Source organism: Lissotriton helveticus, chromosome 5_1 (genome assembly GCF_964261635.1).
Source record: "Lissotriton helveticus chromosome 5_1, aLisHel1.1, whole genome shotgun sequence".
NCBI lineage: Eukaryota > Metazoa > Chordata > Amphibia > Caudata > Salamandridae > Lissotriton > Lissotriton helveticus.
In genome coordinates, this window is record NC_136065.1 from 2,086,556,384 (window position 1) to 2,086,576,560 (window position 20,177).

At 50.5% G+C, this 20,177-nt stretch overlaps 1 protein-coding gene across 24 annotated transcripts in view; it reads left to right on the plus strand.

The window, feature by feature from the left end:
- GAPVD1 (GTPase activating protein and VPS9 domains 1) overlaps window positions 1–20,177 on the plus strand; it is a 424,045-nt gene that overhangs the window by 255,407 nt on the left and 148,461 nt on the right. For all 24 annotated transcript variants that reach the window (XM_078646066.1, XM_078646068.1, XM_078646069.1 and 21 more), the window contains one exon: window positions 16,349–16,426. In XM_078646066.1, the coding sequence (XP_078502192.1) occupies window positions 16,349–16,426 (78 nt within the window). The remainder of the gene's footprint in view (window positions 1–16,348; window positions 16,427–20,177) is intronic.

Here is a 20,177-nt window from a genome sequence, read left to right on the forward strand (position 1 = left end):
ACTTGAACTACCAGTGTATTCTCTAAACAGCAGTAGGACCTGCACATTTAACCCTTGTAGTAGGCCCGACTATTTCACTTACCAAGTGAAGCGGTTTCTCAAATATTTTAGTTACCCCTCCCTGCTTTCTGGACAAACTAGAAGACAGCCATAATATCCACAAGTGAGAGAGCAAGAATTGGCAGCAGCTCACTTCTTTATAAATGTAAACATTCACAGTATATGCACATTTACGTTATTTAAATGCAATCTCAACTATTGTAATAAAAACAATTTTAAAAAAGTTGATCCTGGTGTTGAGCTGAAATTATTACTGCTAATATATCACAGGGTTGCTGCATTACACACCTTCCAGCCTGAACTGCTCCATACAAATGTGCTTTAAGTAGGTGGAATACACACAAAGATTAGACCACAGGAATAGATGGATAGCGTGGTACCTATTTAATAAATATTTAAAATCAGTGGTCTACCTTCTCATGAGTCTGGGCAAGAGGGTCTACAAAATGAGACTGCACCATGAACGCTGGCATGAATACTCTGAAATAATTTTGTGTCTTTCAAAGTAGGATGAATGCTGGTACCTAAAAATGTGGTCGTTTTCTTCCAAATCACACTGTAAAATAGAAACCTTGTGCAGTCTGGGATGCCTCTGACTAAGCCTGCTTCCTCTTAAGTTGGGGCAGGCTGTAATTTCCTGTGCCTTTCACAGAGATTGCACAGTTCAGAATTTCAAACAAATTGGGGCTAAGTCGGCTATGATGTTTTTGGGCTCCAGGCCCTGCATTTGACAGGCCACCTCTGTCATGTGCTTTAGAGTTCATTAGAAACTCTCAGGTATTTAGGTGATGTGAAATATTCTGTTGACCCTGTCTGGATGCTCTTGCTTTGTCCTCTAACATAGAAGTCGTTATGTGTATCTCCAATGTACCTTTATTTGTAGATTCTAGGTCATGAGCAACTTTGTGTAACTGGGCTGCCAGGTTATCTTAAGGTTGTGCTGTTTGTATTCAGAGGGCTTTCCGAATCACATGCTAGAGAGTCTCAACATATCCTTCCCCTACGCCGTATTGCTCCCCGCCCCACCCCTCCCAACTTATCTTTAAAGGCACAGGAAAAGGGTTATTTGTTTGCTAGAGTATGGTGGAAAAGCAGAAATTGAAGAGCAGAAATTGTTTTTTTTCTTTATCTGCTGCCTTTGCATGACATATTGCATGGCAGCACAACCTTTGACACACAAAAGCTTTTATGGTGCTGGATGAAGGCCTGTCTGCGGTGCATTCACTCTGCTGGCCTCCGAGTCCGAATGTGTACTTAGTATTACACTTCTCCTGGAGGACCCATAAATGTGCTGCCAGGGCTACTGTAGAAGACCAGATGGCTGAATCCTGTCAAAAGTAAATTAGTCCTTGGCAAGTGTTTTCATTTGCATTCTGACACTACCTTCTTTTTAAATTCTGTTCAGTTTCCAGAGTATAAAGTATTTGACAAATAAACCATGCCATTTATAAAGATTGAAAACAGTGAATTCCGTGTACAATTTTGAGACATCATAAGAGATTTGCATTTTCTCCACTATTTTGAAATGTGTTCTTTTTTTAACCCATACTTTGCAAACATTGACAAAGAGAACTGTGTACACCTGCACTGTTTAGAAAGGTGATATTTGGTTTAAAAACAGAAGCAGTTTTGAAGATGCTATTGGGTGTCCTTTGGACAACATTTAAAGATCTGATAAAGAAGAAAAAAGCATCTGCTTAGGAGGTGCCATACCTTGTGACATTTAAATCTAGACAAATGGGGAACAATTGGTATGTCTTAGAGTGGAAATGTCATTCCCTGTTATCTGATAGAGACATCTAGCCGCAGATTCTTTAACTTAGAATATTCCCAGGCGTCAGACTGGATCTGGAATTTTTTTTTTGCAGCAGCAGCAGCACCTCTACGTACCGGGGAATGGCGCCACACGGCCCTGTCCTGACGTTGTTCACGGACGTGACGTCAGCAAGGTCATATAAGTCCCTCCCGGCAGTCTGATGTCAGTTTCCTTCTTTTCCGCGTGCAATGCGGATTCAGAGTAAATGGTTCCTCTGGCCTGTTTTCCGGCCCCCTTTTTTGACTCTTTGCTTCTGGAACAGTGTGCAATGCCTTCGGGCTTTAAAACGTGTACCTCCTGTTTGCGGCAAATGTCCGCGACGGACCCACACCATATCTGTATGTGGTTTCGGCGAACACCACGACTCGCCAGACTGCAACACCTCAAGCCGAAGTCCCGGCGGGAGCGCAGAATGAAGCTGCTTTCGGCTAGCCTGTCCCGGTCGGAGTCATCTCGGCCACAGGCCTCCTCATCGGCGGCAGGTCCCTCTGGCAATGGGTTCCATTTGCGGCATCCGTCGCCCTCTGGTTCCCAGGTGCGTCGTTCGCCTCGCTCGGGTAAGACACGGCGCATGTCGCCGAGATCCTCGACCTCACTTCTTTCTATTGCCGGGGTCACTAGTTCCCGAAATCCTCATGATGTGCGCCCCACCGGGAGTCACCCCTTCCTTATGCGCCTTATCCTGGCCGGGGGCGACTTGGACCAAAATGGAGGCTTGTGCCGCAGCCCTGCAGGCCTCCCTTGGGTCCCCTCCTCTCCCTAGGGCGTCCTCGGAGCCTCCACTACGTGCGGGATCTCCGGCGAACGCGCTGGCATGTTCGCCCCCGCCGACTGTGCCCCTTGCCTCTAGGGATCATGGAGATATGGCTTCGTCAGGGCGCAGCCCGGTTGGGTCCTCCTGTTTTAACCATAGCACTCCTGCTGCGCCGCATAGTCCAGGTGGGCTCCCTGTGGTGCCGCAGGTGGTTGCTGGCGCTCGCAGCCTTGCTTAGAGCACGCCTCAGCCTTCTGGACAGGTGGCTGGAGGTGGGGGAGGCGCCGGTCCGGCACCGTAGACCTGCCTCCCCGGCTCAGACTCCATTTCTTCCTTTGGAGTCGGAGCATGTTGTGGTTGAGGCTGAGTCAGTGCCGGTCTGGCGTCGTAGGCTTGCCTCCCCGCTCCAGCGCTGTCCCCTTCTTCAGAAGCGGAACTTGTCGTGGTTGAGGCCGAGTCGGCACAGGACGGGTCCCAGTCTGCACCAGACAAGGCAGGTTCGGCGCCAACCGAAGTCGGCCAGGCGCTGCTCTGACACAGGATTGACTCCTCTCCGGATGCTTCGGGGGGAGAGGGGATGGGGGGGTTGGACATCACCCCTACGCCCGACAACGCCAGATCTGTCCTTTCCTCTCCCCCCCCCCCCGCCCCCTTGGAATTTGTGGCCGTGGTGGACTCCCCGCCTCCTCAGGAGCCCCATCCATCAGGAACCTCATTCACCAATGGGGCTTCCTTCTTTTGGGCATTGGTCGCATCCTCAGTTCATTGGTCAACCTCCTTGGGGTGGGAGGCTTACAGCCCCCACCCACAGATGAGTTGCTGTCCCCTCCTCGGAGGGCTACCAAGGCCGGTGCGGCGTTTATTAGGGTTGTCTCCTTGGCCGCTCGTGTTCTGAGTATGCAACCTCCTTCGGTCCCCCTGCCAGTTGAGCCTCTGCTGGATGTCCTCCACCACGGTTCGGGGAATGTAGAGCCGCTTCTACCTTTCGAAGCTTCTCCTTATGATGCCCTTTTGGGCACCTGGGCTCGGCCGGCTTCCAGTGATCTGGTGGCTCGTTCTATCTTGCACAGCCACCGTCCTGCTTTACATGATCCAGTTTGCTTATTTGTTCCCCCAGAAGTTCAAGGGTTTGTCCTGCAAACTGCTTTCCCTTCCTTGCCTCCTCTGTTGCTTCCTCCCTCCCGGGAGTCCAGATGGCTGGAGTCGTGGGGCCGCAACATTTTTGCCTCCACTTGCGCAGCTCTTTGATCACTAAATACAGTGTATCTTGGCTCGGGCTACTTTTGCCCTTTAGAACTCTGCCGAGTCTCTTCTATCGGCCTATTCTGAGGGTGCTCGTGTTGACCTTCTTCATCTTCTCCGGGAAAGCTGTGGTTTGGCGAAATTTACAATCCACTCGGCCTTGGATACTGCGGATTCCTTAGGCCGTGCTGTGGATGGTTCGGTTGCCCTACGGCGCCATGCTTGGTTGCTGGATGGCATCTTTCCAGAGAATATCCGGGAACGCCTTGTGACCTACCCTTTGATGGGGTCCTTTTGTTTGATGCCCACGCCGGTTCAGCTGTTTAGCGCCTCCTTGCAGGATTTCGTCTTCCTCCCCCCCCACCCCATAGGTCTGTATTTTGCAGATCTCCATTTGGCATGATCTGGGGTGTTTACCCTTTTTATTTTACGTCCACCCGTTGCACTATGCGTTTTTAGGCTGTCGGTAAGCCTACTGTGACGGTGTTCCACAGATTGATTTTGTTCTATCCTCTTACTGTGGTTTGCCCTAAGAGGTGTTCCCCCATGGTTCTTGGGGGATGTGCCATCCTCCAAGTGGGGTACCTGTATGTTATTGTATAGCTCTGTGTCAGGCGGGCATGGAGGCCTCTTTGGGCTCTCTACGTCCCATGACGCCATTGTCTTACCGTTGCACAGTGTTCAGTGTTGTGCCGTTTGGCGCTATTTCCTATATGCCAATGGTCTTGCCTTGCTTCAGCCTTGCATATGTGCCTCATTCTCCTCTTTTGGAGGTTTTCAATGTATTTCAGCACGCTTCAAAACGCGTCTACCTCCTGCCACGGGTGCACTAGGTGGGTTCCTCCTACGGCACCCGTAGTTGCGTGGTCGTAGCTTGCCCCCTTTGCTATATACATATATATCTACGGATTGCCCGTGGGGCATCCTTTTTCTACGTCTCCACCTCTCTTCGCTACTGCAAAGTCTGGTCCTATATCTCCATGTTTCAAGGAGCAAGTCAGTGCTTGTACTCAAGCTTGCCCTCCCTCTGCATGGCGGTGTCTTTTCTAGCACGTTTAAGTGCACTTTGGTGCCTTTTCCTGCATCTTCGGCGATAGGGTTCCTTGTGTTCCACTCCCTGGGTTGGTCCCCCGCTTCACGATGCTTCTTTCTTGGTGTTCATATACTAAACAGTCCCACTCTTCTGTAGGGGTGGATTTCCCCTCACAGTTGGAAGAAGTGGTCTGGAGATCTGAGGTTCTTCTCAACAGTTTGCTTGTTCCTATTCACAGCTCCTATTGGCACTTTCGGTGCCTCTGCAGCCACTCCCTTCGGATGTGTCTTTTTTACTGGGCATCAACCTACTCTGTCTCCTGTGCCTGCGGGACAGCTCCTCTGATGCAGGTCGTCCCAGGTGCTGCACCCTGCTTCTCTGTATTTTTTTTTTTGATCAAATTTATTTTTATTTTCATATAGGTACAACATTGCAGCAATCAGACAGTCATAGCCCCAGATGTGTCTGTAGCCCCATGGTCCGCGATTAGCATCTGGAGGCCGATCTCTGGAGCAAAATGCCATGAGTCCATGCGAGAGGGCGTGAGTCCTGCCCGGTAACAGACTGTCTCCAAGAGCTCTCGTACCAAACCTCCCAACTAGACCCTCCCTAACCCCAACTACCCCTTCCCTGGAACCGTCCCCCTCCCTCCCTCCCTCCCTCCACCCCTACCCGGTGTGTTCCGCTGTGTAGGCGTGTGGCATACGAGTGGACCCTCATCAGACCTTTCGTGTCTTGTCCTCCGGTGGCCTGTGGAACTCATCAACTAGTCTGAGGACTTTGAGGTATTTTGGGCAGGTAAGCTCACGGAATTCGTGTGACAACAAAGAGATTAAGGGTGCCCACGTTTCCCTAAAGGTGTCGGAAGACTGTGTTAGGGACCCCTGTATCTGCTCCATTCCCATTATGTACCATAGTCTGTGGAGCCACCCTACGTGTGTGGGTTTCCTCGGGGTGCCCCAGAGTGAAAGAATGTGTTGCGTCGCCGCCCCTAGTGATATCCCCATTTGGCGCCCCCTGATGGACTTAAGTGGAAAGGTGAGCTTGTTGGGCAGGCCTAGGATCGCGTATGTGGGGAAGCGGGGAATCTCCGTTTCGAAACAGCTATCTACGTCCCGTAGGACCTCCACCCAGTATTCCTGCACCGTCGGGCATTCCCAGAGCAGATGAAGCATGGTCCCTATGTGTCCGCAGCCCCTCCAGCACAGGGGGTCTCGGCGAGGATTGCTTTTGTGTAGCCTCTCTGGCGTTAGGTGCCAGTAGTAAGCCACCTTAACCGCTGCTTCTTGACTGGCTACGTTACGAGCTGTATGGTGTGCCCGCTAGTAGACATCCTGCCATTACTTGTGCGAGAGTTCGCGACCCAACTCTCGCTCCCACCACTGCTGTCCCGCAGATTTAGCCGTTGGCAGGGTGGGGGTCAATATCTTATACAGTTCTGTAATCGCCCGTTTATCTGAGGATTTGGCGAGGAGCCACTTCTCGTATGGCTTAAGAGCGCGGCCTACTTGTGGTATGAAATCCTTATTAGTAAGCCAGTGCCGTAGCTGGAAATATTAAAAGTTTTGTGGTTTGTCAATGGCGTACCCGTCTTGTATAGCCTTCAGTGCCATAAAGCCTTGCGGGTCAAATAGGTGACCAGCCGGGGTGAGAGCGGGCAGCCCTGCCTCGTGCCGCGGCGTATGGCGAACGGCTTGGAGCTCGTTCCGTTCACTTTAACCGTCGCCTGAGGAGATGCATAGCAACTCGCCACCCAAGCCCTAAACCTTTCGCCTGCTCCAAATCTCGCCAACGCCTGGTCGAGGTAGATCCAATCAACCCGGTCGAACGCTTTTTCGGCGTCGACTGTCAGAAGGGCCGCATATGTGGCATTGTAGTGTGCCTTATCGATCACGTGTAGCAGGCGCTTGGTGTTGTCTGCGCTTTGGCGGGAGGGAATAAAGCCCGTCTGGTCCGGCTCAATTTTACCCGGGAGACATGGGCCCAACCTCGCGGCTAGGATCCCCGTGAAAAGTTTTAAGTCTAGGTTCAATCAATCAATCACAGCATTTATAAAGCACACTACTCACCCGGTGGGTCTCAAGGCGCTGGGGGAGGGGAGGTCCGCTACTGTTCGAACAGCCAGGTCTTGAGCTGTTTCCTGAAGGCGAGGTGGTCCTGGGTCAGTAGGAGGTGGTTCGGGAGGGAGTTCCAGGTTTTGGCGGCCAGGTAGGAGAAGGTTGAGGAGGGAGATTGGCCTGTATGCCGCGCATAGGGTTTTGTCTTGCCTGGCTTCGGTAGGACAAAAATGTCGGCCTCTAGCATCTCTGGAGGGATCGATCCCAGGCCCTGAAAAGAATTGAACAGCTTCGTTAGTACCGGGGCCAGGAGGGAGCAGAATGATTTATAAAAGCCCGCGGAGAATCCGTCCGGGTCGGGCGCTTTAAATGGCTTGAGGCGCGCAATAGCGGAGACCACTTCGTCCAAACGTATGGGGGCATCAAGCGCTAGGGCGTTTACCTCATTGAGGGCCGTTACCCTAGCTCCTTCTAGGTATGCTGCTCCCGCTTCAGCCTCAGAGGCCGGATCAGCTTTGTAGAGCGTGGTATAAAATGTCTTAAATGCCTCCGCGATACGGTCGTCTTCCCACAGCTCTCGGCCCCCCGCATCGCGGATGATCGGGATTTTGGCTCGGACGATTTTCGCTTTGAGTTTGTTGGCGAGTAAGCGGCCCGTCCTATCCCCCCCACGTAGTACGTGTGCTTGAGGCACAGTGCCGCATATTCCGCCCGGTCCAGGTCAAGGCTCGCCAGCTGTGCCCTGGCTGCCTTCAACTTACGCCAGATCCTAGGGGCCCCTGTTCGGCTGTGCGCCTGTTCCAGTTCTAGCACTTGTGCGGTCAGCTCTTGGCGGCGGTCTTCCTTTCCTTATTGTCTGCAGCTGAAATTGCAATCAGCTCTCCTCTGATAACCGCCTTGAGCGCCCCCCAGACCGCTGTCATTGCCACCTCCCCCGTGTCGTTCTCGCCTAAATAGTCTGCGATACTCTGGCTGATCTGTTGTGTGACCCCTTTGCGGGAGGGCAGATTTTCTCGGAGGCGCCAACTACCCTTGTGTGTTTGCAGTCGTGAGACCTGTAAACGCAATACTACTGCATCATTGTCTGATAGGGCCGCTGGGGTAACTTCCACATCCCGCACCATAGGAGCCAGGTCAGTGGAGCTAAGAAAATGGTCAATTCTGGCATATGTACGGTGCACATGCGAATAAAAGGTGTATCCTGGGGCTGTGGGGTGGGCTTCCCTCCAGGTGTCCAAGAACCCCCTGTTGGCAAGCCTGCGCTTCCCTTCACTTGAGAGAGCCCCGGAATCGCCGAACCTCCGACCTGACCGATCCCTTTCATTGTCCATGACCAAGTTTATGTCCCCGCCAATCAATGTGTGCCTTGAACTAGTACCCATAGCTTCGGAGAGTGCCCCTGTAAGAAACGCCTCTTGCGTGGTTAGGTGCATAGACGGACCCCACCGTGATCGATAGGCTCCCTATGTGAACCGTATGGGCCAAGAGCCTGCCTTTGATCTCCGCCACTTTGTCCCCCACCCGGCCTTTGAAATGTTTAGCAAAGAGCAGGGCCACTCCTGCTTTTTTCTCTGTGGTGGAGGAGTAGAGTTGGGTTGGGAACGCCCTGGACTTCATACGATGCCAATCCTTAGCTAGTAGATGCGTCTCCTGTAGGAGGCACACTGCCGCCCCGGAGTTTTCTAGGTAGGAGAGCTCAGCTCTCCTCTTGATTGGGTTGTTTAGCCCTTTAACATTAAGGCTGAGAACCTGGATAGACTCTTCAGCCATGAGGAGGTAAGTATCTGCGCACTCTCTTCCAACGTTCTAATGTGAAATCGCACCCCCCCCCCTGACCTCGTTGCCTGAATGGACGGAACCCCCCCCTCCCATTTCCTCCCCTCCCTCCCCCTTTCCAAACATGGAACCCCAACTGGTGAACATTGTCCCAGGCCTATGTAACGCCTGTCCAGGCCTGTGGTAGATTAGTAAATGTATGGGTATTGTGGCAGTGGCGGCTCGAGACCCCCCGTCCCGCCCCCCAACCGTGTCGCTACAACTTAGCAGAGTATGACCATCGCCTCAGCCTCTCAGGAGTCCGCGCCGGTGTCCTTGGAGACCTCTTGAATCGCCGCGGCCTTTTCTTGTGCCATTGTCTCTGGATTTGGCTTGAGGCCTTTCCTGGAGGGGCGTCCGCATCGCACCTTTTGCCATCCGTCCCCAGTCGTCCGTGGGGATCTGGACGGGGCCTCGGATGGCCGCTTCTCCTCGTCGCCCTCTGGCTGGTCTCCTTCGTGTGGAATGCCCAGTAAGGCGCAGGTGTCTCGCAAAGATCTTAGCTGGTGGAGGGCCCCGTTCCATTTGAAGATTAGCCGAAAGGGGTGCCCCCAGGAGTAAGCGACCCCTCGTTGCGGAGGAAGGTGGTGGCTATTTTGAACGCCCTCCGCTTCTGTAGAGTAATTGCCGATAGGTCTTGGAATAGTTCCACCGTGTGGCCCTGAAAGCGTAGAGGCTGTTTTAGACGTGCCGCCTTCAGTATGCGTTCCTTGAGGGGTTAGTCGGGCAAGAAAGCCAGGATGTCAGGCGGGGGACCCTGAGCTCGGTGAGCTGGGCCCACCCGGTGGGCTCTGTCAATACGGATCGCGAAGTCCTCGCCTTCGTCGAGCACCGTTCGGAATAGGTTTTGTAGGTATCCTGCCATGTCGTCCCCCTCTGCTTTGGAAGGCACATTGCGGACCCGAATGTTGTTGCGCCTTGAACGGTTTTCCAGGTCTTCTGTGTGGGATTGGAGGTCCGTTTGTTGCTCATTGAGCCTGATGATTTCCTGCCTCAAGAGTTCCACTTCTTTGCTTCTGGCCTGCCCCTCTAGCTCGGTTGCGGCCACTCGCTCCCCTAAGCCATCGACGTCGCGACTGAGTTCTTTATAGTCCCCTGCCATTTCTTGTCGGAGGGTTTGGATGTCTTCCTTAAGAGAGGTGAAGAGGGCCTCCATGAACGCTTTGGTTGCCGGGGCCTCCCCCCCCATCTTGATCCTTTCCTTTAGGAGGAGGCGCCTGAGCCGGTTTGTCAGGGCTTTTTGTCGGTCTTAGAAGTCCCTTTGGCCAGCATTTCGTGGATGGTGCGGCCCCCTTTGCGGTTGGAGGAAGCCATAGTTCCCTCCCCTGCGGGTCCGGCTGTCTCCCGGTTATGTCGCGTTCCCTGGCGGGGCCGCAGTCAATCTATGGCGGGTGCGCGACGGGAGGAGGGTGAGTAGTGTTTTGGGGTAGTGCTACGTCTCTGTGAGAGTCGTGTGCCCCTCGGCCCGGGGTCCTGGACTGTGCTATCTTGTGGAGCAATCTACTCCTTCGGAACTCTGTGGCCGCGTCTCCTTCTCGTGGCCCCAGGTCTCTGCCCGTCACCGGGGGCCCGTGTTATGCCCCCCGAGCCGCTTCCCCGGCGGCAGGGTCCGTTCCCCCCTCGTGCTCTGTTGGCGGGACCCAGGGGCTCCTTCTATTCCTAGCCCCTAGGTGCGGTGGTCTGCCCAAGGACACTCTCCGGGGGCCCGTTTGCTGCCCCCCGATCTCTCTCCCTGTTATGGTGGTTCCCAGGAGCACTCTCTGTCCTCTTTTCCCAGATTGTGGACCCAGGGCGGCAGTGGTGGCGCGAGGCCAGTGTTCGCGGCGCGGGGGCCACCCGCTGCGTCGCAATTCGTAGCCCGGGGCACCCTCCGGAGGCCCGACTAGTGCCCCCCGATTCCTCCTTTCAGCCCCTAGGGCCGCCTCAATTGCGCACTTGTGTATGCTGATCATCTGCCCTCTGTTTGCGGCCTAACTGCGGTAGGCCTTGTGGCCCCTGCGGTCTCAGTCCAGGCTCGCAGGGCATCGGAGGCTCGGATGTCTGCCCCCCCGGGGTTGTGCCCTCCGGTCCGATGCGCCGCACTCCTCACCTTCCAATGCTGTGGCGGATTAGTGTGACTCCGCCTGCGACCTCCGCGGTTCCGCAGGTAGGCCCAAACCGGGGCCTCAGGTGAATCCCCGCGCCGTCTCCGCAGGCGCCCTCTGTCGCGGCCCGCGGACGAATTTCGGCGGTCGCCGCCCATGGTCTGCTGCACCCGTTTGGGGGAACCTCCGGTGTGGCAGCGCAGTCTCCCCGCTGCTGTGTGCGGCCCGTCCGCTCCCTTCACTTTAGGTGTCGGGCTGTCTCTTTCGCGCCTCTGGTCAGTCTCGCCCGGCACCGCTGTCTCGCGGGTCGCTCCTCTGCCCTCAAGTCTCGCCGGGACTCCTGGTTGCCCAGCTGCTGTCCCGCCGCCGTTGGCTGTCGGCTCGGGGATTTTAGGGGCGATGTGGTCTGCTTTTAGGCCCGGTCAGGGGGTCGAGGACGGGGAGCCTCCGCAAGACACGTCTTCTTAGGCCGCCATCTTAGCCAAACCCCCGCTTCTCTGTATTTTGTAGGTGAGTTCTTACCACGACCTTCAAGCTGCCTGGTTGGGCAGTTCCATGCTCATTTTAGCTTTGCCACCTCGTAGTCTCCGTGGCTGTCTGCTCTGTGCATGTTTTAGTTGTGGTCCACTTCAGCGTGCTTCAGAGTGATACTGTTCGCCCCTGTCACTCCTTTTGGTGACTAGGTGTGCACTTGGAGTGTCTTTTGTTCCCGACTGCACTTCTAAGCTGTCACTCAGTTCCTGCCTCTGCCGTTTGCTTCCCGGATGTGGCCTCTCCGGTTTCCCTTGCTTGTGCTAGCCTGGTAGGCTCTAGTTACATTTTTTCTTGTTATCCTCTAGCCTTCGTTGGTGTCCACTTAATGCAGCACTGAGCTGGGAGTATTCCTTCTTCCTCCTTGGTTCTGGACTTTCTCTTCTGCTCTGGGACATGATTAGTGCTGTTTATACATCTCATACTCTTATTGGTTTGGTGTCGTGCCATTCTGGCAGTTTGGGATACCTTGTCTTTTGCTCTTTCGAGCTACTTTGGTTGCTGTCTGGCTGTTCCGCCACAGCCTTCCCCATGGTCCGTCACTCTGTTGCCGGCTCAGTGCTTCGGGCACTTTCTGTTGTTCTGTCGCAGACCCACCTCCCCCTTGGGGTATGGCTGTGGTATCTATTCTAAGTTAAGGAATCTGCGGCTAGTTGTCTCGATCAGATGTACGAGTTACTTACCTTCGGTAACAATGTATCTGGTAGAGACGTTGTCTAGCCGCAGATTCCTGAAAGCCCACCCATCCTCCCTTTTCTGCGAGGACCTTGCCAGGTGGGTGTCTCTACTTTGCCTCCTTTCAGTTGCCATTGGTTTTCCTTCAGGGTGCTCACATAGTTGTGCCCTTTTTAGGTCTTGCTAGAGCCAGCGCATGCGCTGGTCTGGCGAGACATTTAGTAAGCGGGTTTTTAAAAGACTACCAAAGGCAGCCACCACCTTGCTATTACACGCAAAAGCGTGCGCGCCTCGCTCCGCCTCACCATGTAATCCTCTCAAGTCCCGGTTCGGTTCTTCTTCTTCTCTCACCCTTACTGCTGCTCTTCCCTCTGGTCTGGGTTCGTGAGATGCTGGTAATCCTGGCTGCTCTCACTTCTCCTCGCCATTTCTGTCAGTCAAGTCATTAAGGCGCGGGATCGACCTCTCACCACTTCCGCCCGCGAGCTGTGTTCCACGGCTAAGAAATTGCTTGCATGATACACCTAATGTCCTTCCAACACAGTGACTCCGAAGGCGCTGGCAGGGATTTCTCATCAAAATTCTGACGCTGGTTGCCACGACGGGTCTGAGATTTGTTTCAAGGTTCAGGGCATCTTTTAAATCCCCCTGCTTTACATTCTGTTCCACCCACCGCAAAGCTTAAACATGACCGCCATTTCATTTGGAATTCTATCACACTTCATATTTGGAGACTGGCAGTTATATTCATATTTCAGTCTGAACTTAATTTAACATGATTCAGCCTGCTGTAGACACCACCTAAGGGACACTGCTTGTTTCCTTTGCATTCCAGATGTGTACTTCTCTTTCCTATTTTACAAAATAAAAACCTTCAGGAACTGGAAGTCTCATAGAATGTAGTGGAAAACTGCATATACTGCTCATGACAGCATATGATAAATTGAATGCAGTGCTTCCCTTCCTGCAGGCAGACAGCATTAGTGTTGTGCAGATGGCAGGCGGCTGTTTCAGGCAGGCATCATTATTAGTTTACCATCATCAGCTGTGCAAGGTTTGTTTGTGCACCACGAGAAAGTCTCACGATCGAATCAATCCTCCCACACTGGAAAATGTGAACACTTATTCTCTGCCAGCTTACATGTTACAGTGGTCGTCTATCAGAGCGGCAAATGTTTACAGAATGTTTCTCTGCAAGTTTTCCTTGTGAGACATAAATTGTTTTACATGTCACGACTGTCACTCAAATGTTGGGGGAGGACAACACTGCATGAAGTTGCACAGATTTCACTAGAAATAAACTGCGTTGCACCCTCCCACCCCCCTACACACACACCTGTAGGAATGACCTGAACTTTGCTTCAGTGCACGGGACTCTCACTAGACAAGAAGCAAGCTTCACCTTCCTCCGGGCCCCCCTTGGACGCTGAAAGTGAAAGCATCCGCCGTGCGCCCTGTGTCTGGCCCAGAAAATGTATATTCCTTCCAGACTATTACCCTCCTGGGAGTTGGAAAAGCTGCACGTTTAAAAAGATGCACTCAGTGAGAAGATATGTTAAATGAAAACTGTGCTCTCTGCGCCCATTGAAGCCCTGCTTCTACCCGCTACATCCTGGATGTCATGCAGTTGTACTGAGCGGTGTGTTGCTGTCCCCTGTAGAGAACTCTTTCATTGCTTTTTTAACCCACGCCCTGAAACCAATGACAGAAATTGAAACACACCCATATTCCAGTGTTAAATATTATAAGAATCAAGGTTCACTTTCTCTCTGTGTTCCTGCCCTCCTTTCTTTCTTCTTTGCTTCTGTCCTCTATTCTCTTTTGCCTCCATTTTTCACTCTCCCAGTTTGTATTACTCACATTCTTTCTCCCTTTCGCTCTCTTCACCTCTCGTTTTTCTCCCTCTGCCTCCTACTTTTCCTCTTTTTTCTCATCCTCTTCTTTCTTTCCGTCTCCATATCCCCCTTTCTTTTCTTGTTTTAGTGTTGTAGTTTAGTGTCTCCTTTCTATCTCATTGTCGTCTCTCGCCCATCTGTCTCCCGTCTCCACCTATTTCCGCTCACCTTCATTTCTCTCATTCACCATACCTCTCTCCTCCTCAACTCCATTCCCTTTGTTTTATTCATTCTCCCTCTCTTACACGCACTCACGCATTCAGAAGCCCTACTCCGTTTTATTTTACACTTTTGTCGAGTAATAATTATGTTCGCATAAACCCTGGTTTCTCACACCACAACGAGAAAAGGCGCAGTTTGGGTCTGTTACAGCTCAGGCCGTTTAGTGCGCAGCAATAGTCTGTCTTTCAGATTCATTATTGAGCACTGACCTCTCTGGCCCCCTGCTGAATAGACCCTGCAGCTAATGCAAGTTATTATCGTTTCTGCACCAAAGTCGGTGTGCACGCGTGTGAATAAACCCACAAGCCAACCGATATCCTTCGCACGAGCCAAGGAGTAATCAGAATCGCAAAAGGAGCTTTGTGACCAGGAGATCTCTACAAAGTCTGTTTTTCAGCTTTATCTCCCAAATTATTAAGCCATATCATGCCTATTAAGGACTCGGTAGGGGAGATGCAGAGAGATGTAAACCTCCCACTTTCTGAAGTAATGCGTCCCTTGTAGCTTGTACCATATTTTGCTACCCCTAGAATCGTGCAACGGAAGTAGGGTGCATTCTGTTATTCACGTGCGTGCAGAATAGCCTAGCTGAACAGCACCTAACTGGGTCCTTCAACCGTACTATGTGCTTAAGCTGGGGGTCTGAGAGGCAATGAGATGCAAGCAGGGCAAATGTGAGTTTTCTGAGTGTTGTCAGGCGATGCGGTTTACAATAGACTGCGGTAGGGTTTTTTTTTTTTTTGCATTCTAGATATCGCGAACTCGACCCAAAGGTATTGATTGGAGCATTTACATGAGCACCAGTACATAACACAAGAATACATTCATTTTTTGGAGGCATGGGCGATCAATTGATTTGCACAGAATCAAAGGTTGTTAGGCCAAGAATCGACCCCGTTCCCAACTTCCAAAGTCGGCAGCTCTGTTCCTTACACCACAGATTGTTGTAAATCTTTATTTAAATACTCCAGAGTGCACTGTCGAAGCTTTAAGAACGATTCTGAGATACATCTCCACTGCAGCCGGCACAGGGAGGCATAACATGGCACAACACGCACTTATTTTGCATCTGCCGCATTGGCATAGCCAATTGGTCTCGCCTTTGGGACCTTATAAGTATTTAGTTATCCAGCACAATATCCTTGGTGCAACAACATCAAGTGTTGCATGACTAAACACTTATAAGCTTCCAAAGGCGAGACCTATTGGCTATGCCAATGCTTAAGAATTGCCATATGTGGCTGCATCCAGGTGGCTTCTTTCCTGTAAAACGGTGCCTTTCATTCACCTTCATCAGGAGATCCTTCTTCTTCTCCTGTTGCTTCCCTCCCTCCCACCTTCTCCATTGAGTCAGGACTCTTGTCTCCTCTATAGTCGCCTTCCTTGGGATCTGCTGGGTTCTGTTTCGGTCTTTCCTTACTTAAGGGAATAGCATTCTTTTCATACCTTCTCGCAGTAGACTGTTATTCCTGTTCCCAGTCCTTGTTGGTCGGGACAGTTCTACATGTTAATACCAATCTATATTGCATGTTGGAATATTCTTCCCTTTGTTACTCAGCCTTTGGGGAGGGTCCATGCTTTGCTTTGCAGGGTTTTTTCTCAGGGCTTTGCTCTGCCTTTGCTTCTTCTCGTATATGTAGACAGTGTCTGATACTGTCTTTTATGATGGGGTTTGCACCATCCGCCTAATTTCTTTTATGGATTTTTCATCCTTCGCACACTGTTCCCATACTTTCACAGTTTTGTTGGTGGCTCCGCGTTGTGTAGCAGAAAGGTTTCTCTGAAGAAAACTGACGTCAGCGCGCCGGGAGGGACTTATATGACCTCGCTGACGTTACGTCCGTGGACGACGTCAGGGCGAGGTCATGGGGCGCTGTCCCCCGGCGCGCAGAGGTGCTGTTGCAAAAGAAATTCTGGATCCAGTCTGATGCCTGGGGATATTCTAAGTTAAGGAATCTGGGCTAATCAACGTCTCTACCAGATAAATCGTTACCGAAGGTAAGTAACTCGTACTTTACTTTGCATTTCTGTAGACAATTGTAGATCATTTTTTGTTTGAGAAATTCAGCAGTTTTAGTGAGACATGCTAAGGAGCAATTTTCATTTGATCTTGTTTTTTTATCCTAACTTGTCAAGTGGCTTACACTGGTTAATTATTTTTCAGCTCCAATTCCTTTTAGAAAGAAGGAAAATAAAGAAAAAGACCGTGATGACTTTGGGACAGACAGGTTCTTGCTGCAAGGTTTGTGTTGGATTTTTATTTTTTTATTTTTAAAAAGGCTTTTAACATTCTTAAATTCATGTTGCACTCCTGGTGGGAAAAGGACTCAAAACAACTGAGGACTTTAAAAGGCTTTGCAAAGCAAGTAAGTCAATGGGTGTTAGTTGGAAAGACGTGTATTAATGAGAAGTCTAAACTAAAACAATGCTTGGGAAGTTAGCTTTTTCTGCTGACTAATATCTTGATTTAGTTTACAATGGTGAACAATTTACTGCTTGTGCAGCCCCAAACTTTCTGCATTTTAGAATATCGCCACCCACATGTATATTCCTCCCATGCCCATGGCACCCCTGTTTTGCATGCTGTGTCTGCACCACCCCTCTCAGTAAATTGATTTATTTTCTTTGCCCAGAGTCGACCGGAACTGCAACTGTCAGGCTGATATTAATGTATTGGTGAGAAAGTATGTCAGGCTTTACTAACTTTTAGTGAGAAAGTATTATTTTAATGGCATGTGTAGCTTTAGATACATATGCTGTACATTAGAGGCCTTCAATCTGTGGGGCGCGACCCCCCGGGGGGCTGTGGAGTCCTGGGAAGGGTGTTGCGCATTTCCAGGCCTAACTTCTCCCTGGAATACAAAACGTGTGCGCTTTCTTTTGGACAAATAAAACCACCCCGGATCCTTCATTCCTGTCGGTAAAATGCTTCAGCTGAAGTTAATTGAGTCTCATGTGCTGTAAAACACAGAGGCTCAGCAGACAGGTAAGACAATCCTTCCACCAAGCCTTCATGCCAGGGTGCCTGCTTGCCTGAATGAAATGAAAATGTTTCCTAGGAGTTAATCTGCAAATGTAAAGGATGCTTGAGTGAGGATATGGCTTTAATTGCTGGAATCACTCCAAGCATTGTGATGACAAAGATGTGTGTTTTTTTTTTGCATGGTAGTTTACAACTGGGATGTGAAGTGCGTGCTTTTAATCATAACTGTATGTGCGAGACATGTCAGCCGTTGATCACATTCTTTCCATACTTCTGCCATCTAGTGTTGAATCCGGTTGTTTGCAAGTTGTTGTTCTTCGAAGAAGTCTTTCCAGTCAAGAGGTAAGGTGACTCCTTTCGGTGGTAGTGCGCATGGGCATCGACTCCATTGTTAGATTGTTTTTTTTCCGCCATTTGGTTCGGGTGTTTATTGCTGTGCTCCGCTTTGGAATTTTTCCTTCAGTGCCACTCTGTGTGCAATCCACACTACCCTCGACTGTATTGTTTTTGTACGACTTTCCTTTTCTCCGCGGTTCGACTCGATCAACCGAAATCTCCAATTTCGATCTGAAATTTTGCAGGCGGCCTTCCGGCCCATCCACGTTGGTCCGGCTCCTTGTCTATGGAACGGGCTCCGTTCAAATTCTGCCCCTTGTGCCACACTAAGTATCCGCGGATGGACTAAAATCAGGAGTGTATCTTGTGCTTGTGTCCAGAGGGCAAAGAGCAAGACTACGATGCGTGCCGATTCTTCAGATCGTCAAAAACTCTGTGATAGTTGGGCTCGACGTTGAGAGATGCAGCGGCAGCAGTTAGACAACACACTGCATCTCTCCGGCGAAGACTCCGAGCAAGAGGAAGTCTCAGCGGGCGAAGAAGAACAGGCTTCAGTGGCGTCTGACTCCAAATCAGACTTGCATATTGTCTCCCCACCCACCCACCCACCGTCCCTAAAAACCTAAGGCTTAGGCACCACCTCTGCCTCCAGGCAAAGGTCGGCACCAGAAGATGTTTCTGATGCTCCGCCTTCCTGCTTGGCACTGAAACACTCTGACAAGCCTTCCGGCTTGGGACTGAGTCGGGCAAACCCACTTCCAAGCCGAAACCATTGGGCTCTAACACAAAATCGGTTCGGAGTCGAAACCTTCGACACCGAAACCAAAGAAACATTCCTCGGAGCCGAAATCTTCAGCGCCGAAAGGACATTACACCTCGGCTCCAAAATCTTTGGGGCCAAAAACTAAAGAGCTGCCTGTAACACAACTGGATCCAAACATGGACATTGTACCACCTAAGTCAGATCGAAACAGAAAAAACTCTATTCATCCTGGCATATTCATGCTAAACCGCCATCCAAGCACAAGCTTCCTGATGACGACAGCTCTTACAGATCTTGTACGTGCTAGAACCCTCACTCCTGGAGTAGAAAAAAAATACGAACCTTCCCCAACAGACCCTATTATCAATAAAGGTCAGTTACCACTTGACTCTGTAGTAGTATCCAATGCTCGAAAGCTAGCTAATTCGCAAGCGTCTGGCAAACGTATAGCTGCGCAAGCAGCTAATCATTGGCGTATTGCTAACACCTAAGGTCTCTTAGCAAGATACCATAGGGCCCATTGGTAAGAAATGGAGCAATTAGTACAGTTTGTCCCAGATGAGCATAAGGCCAAAGCTCAGAAGGTAAACTAATTTCCAACACATCCATTAGATGCGCTCTAGATGCAGCTGACACTGCAGCTACAGAGGTAAATACATGCATACTATTCCAGAGACATGCCTGGTTACGGATTTCAGGGTTCAAACCTGAAGTCCAGCAATCCATTCTAAACATATCTTTTGACAAGAAACATCTTTTTGGACCTGAAGTTGATCAAGCACTTGAAAAAATGAAAAATTACACTGATGTAGCAAAATCGATGGGAGCACTTCAATCTCCCTCAAATAGAGGTTCCTTTTCAGTGCTCCTTTTACAAGGGATGGTCTAAGTCCACAGGGACAGACCAAAACACTTCCTCTTACAAAATAATTCCCAATCATCTTTTACAAGAGGATTTTTTTTTAGAGGAGGTTTTAGGGGAAATAGTCCCTGGGTCAGCGGTAAAAACACCACCCCCGCAATTCCCCTTCCCCAAATATTCAGTGACTTCTCCACACTTCCCTCTGACTATTCCACACTTGTCGGAGGAAGACTTAAAGGCTTTCTCCCCATTTGGGAATCAATAACAAGAGACAAATGGGTGATTGGAATAATCCAACATGGTTATTGCCTGGAGCTTACCAACAACACTCCAAACATCCCACCTCGATAACATAAATTGTTACCAGACCACCAGCACTTGCTTCAAAAAGAAATACAATCTCTATTACTCAAAGGGGCTATAGAACCAGTCCCACTTCAGTACATAGGATCAGGGGTTTATTCCCTTTACTTTCAGATTCCCAAAAAGGATGGCTCATTAAGACCTATTCTAGATCTCGGAGAGTTAAACAAATAGATGCTCTCAGACCATTTTCACATGGTGACTCTTCAACAAGTACTTCCCCTTTTACAGCAGGGTGACTTTGTCTACTCTAGATCTAAAAGACGCCTACTTTCACATTCCAATTCATCCAGCTCATTGCAAATACCTCAGATTTTTTATAGCAGGCAAACATTACCAGTTCAAGGTACTTCCATTTGGCGTCACAAGCGGCCCCAGAGTGTTCACCAAATGTCTTGCAGTAGTAGCCGCTCATCTCAGGAGACAGCGTAACCATGTCTACCATTACCTAGACGACTGGCTTATCAATGCGGGCATTTACCAGAACTGTATACTACACACTCAAGCAACAGTACACCTACTTCATCAGTTGGGTTTCAGAGTCAATGCACAGAAATCTCACCTTTTTGCGCTGCACAGGTGCAGTCTTATCTGGGAGCTTCCCTCAATACTCTCAAAGCTCTAGCCTCTCCCATTGTAGCCAGGATTCACAGTATTCAGTCCACAATACTACAATTTCAACCCAA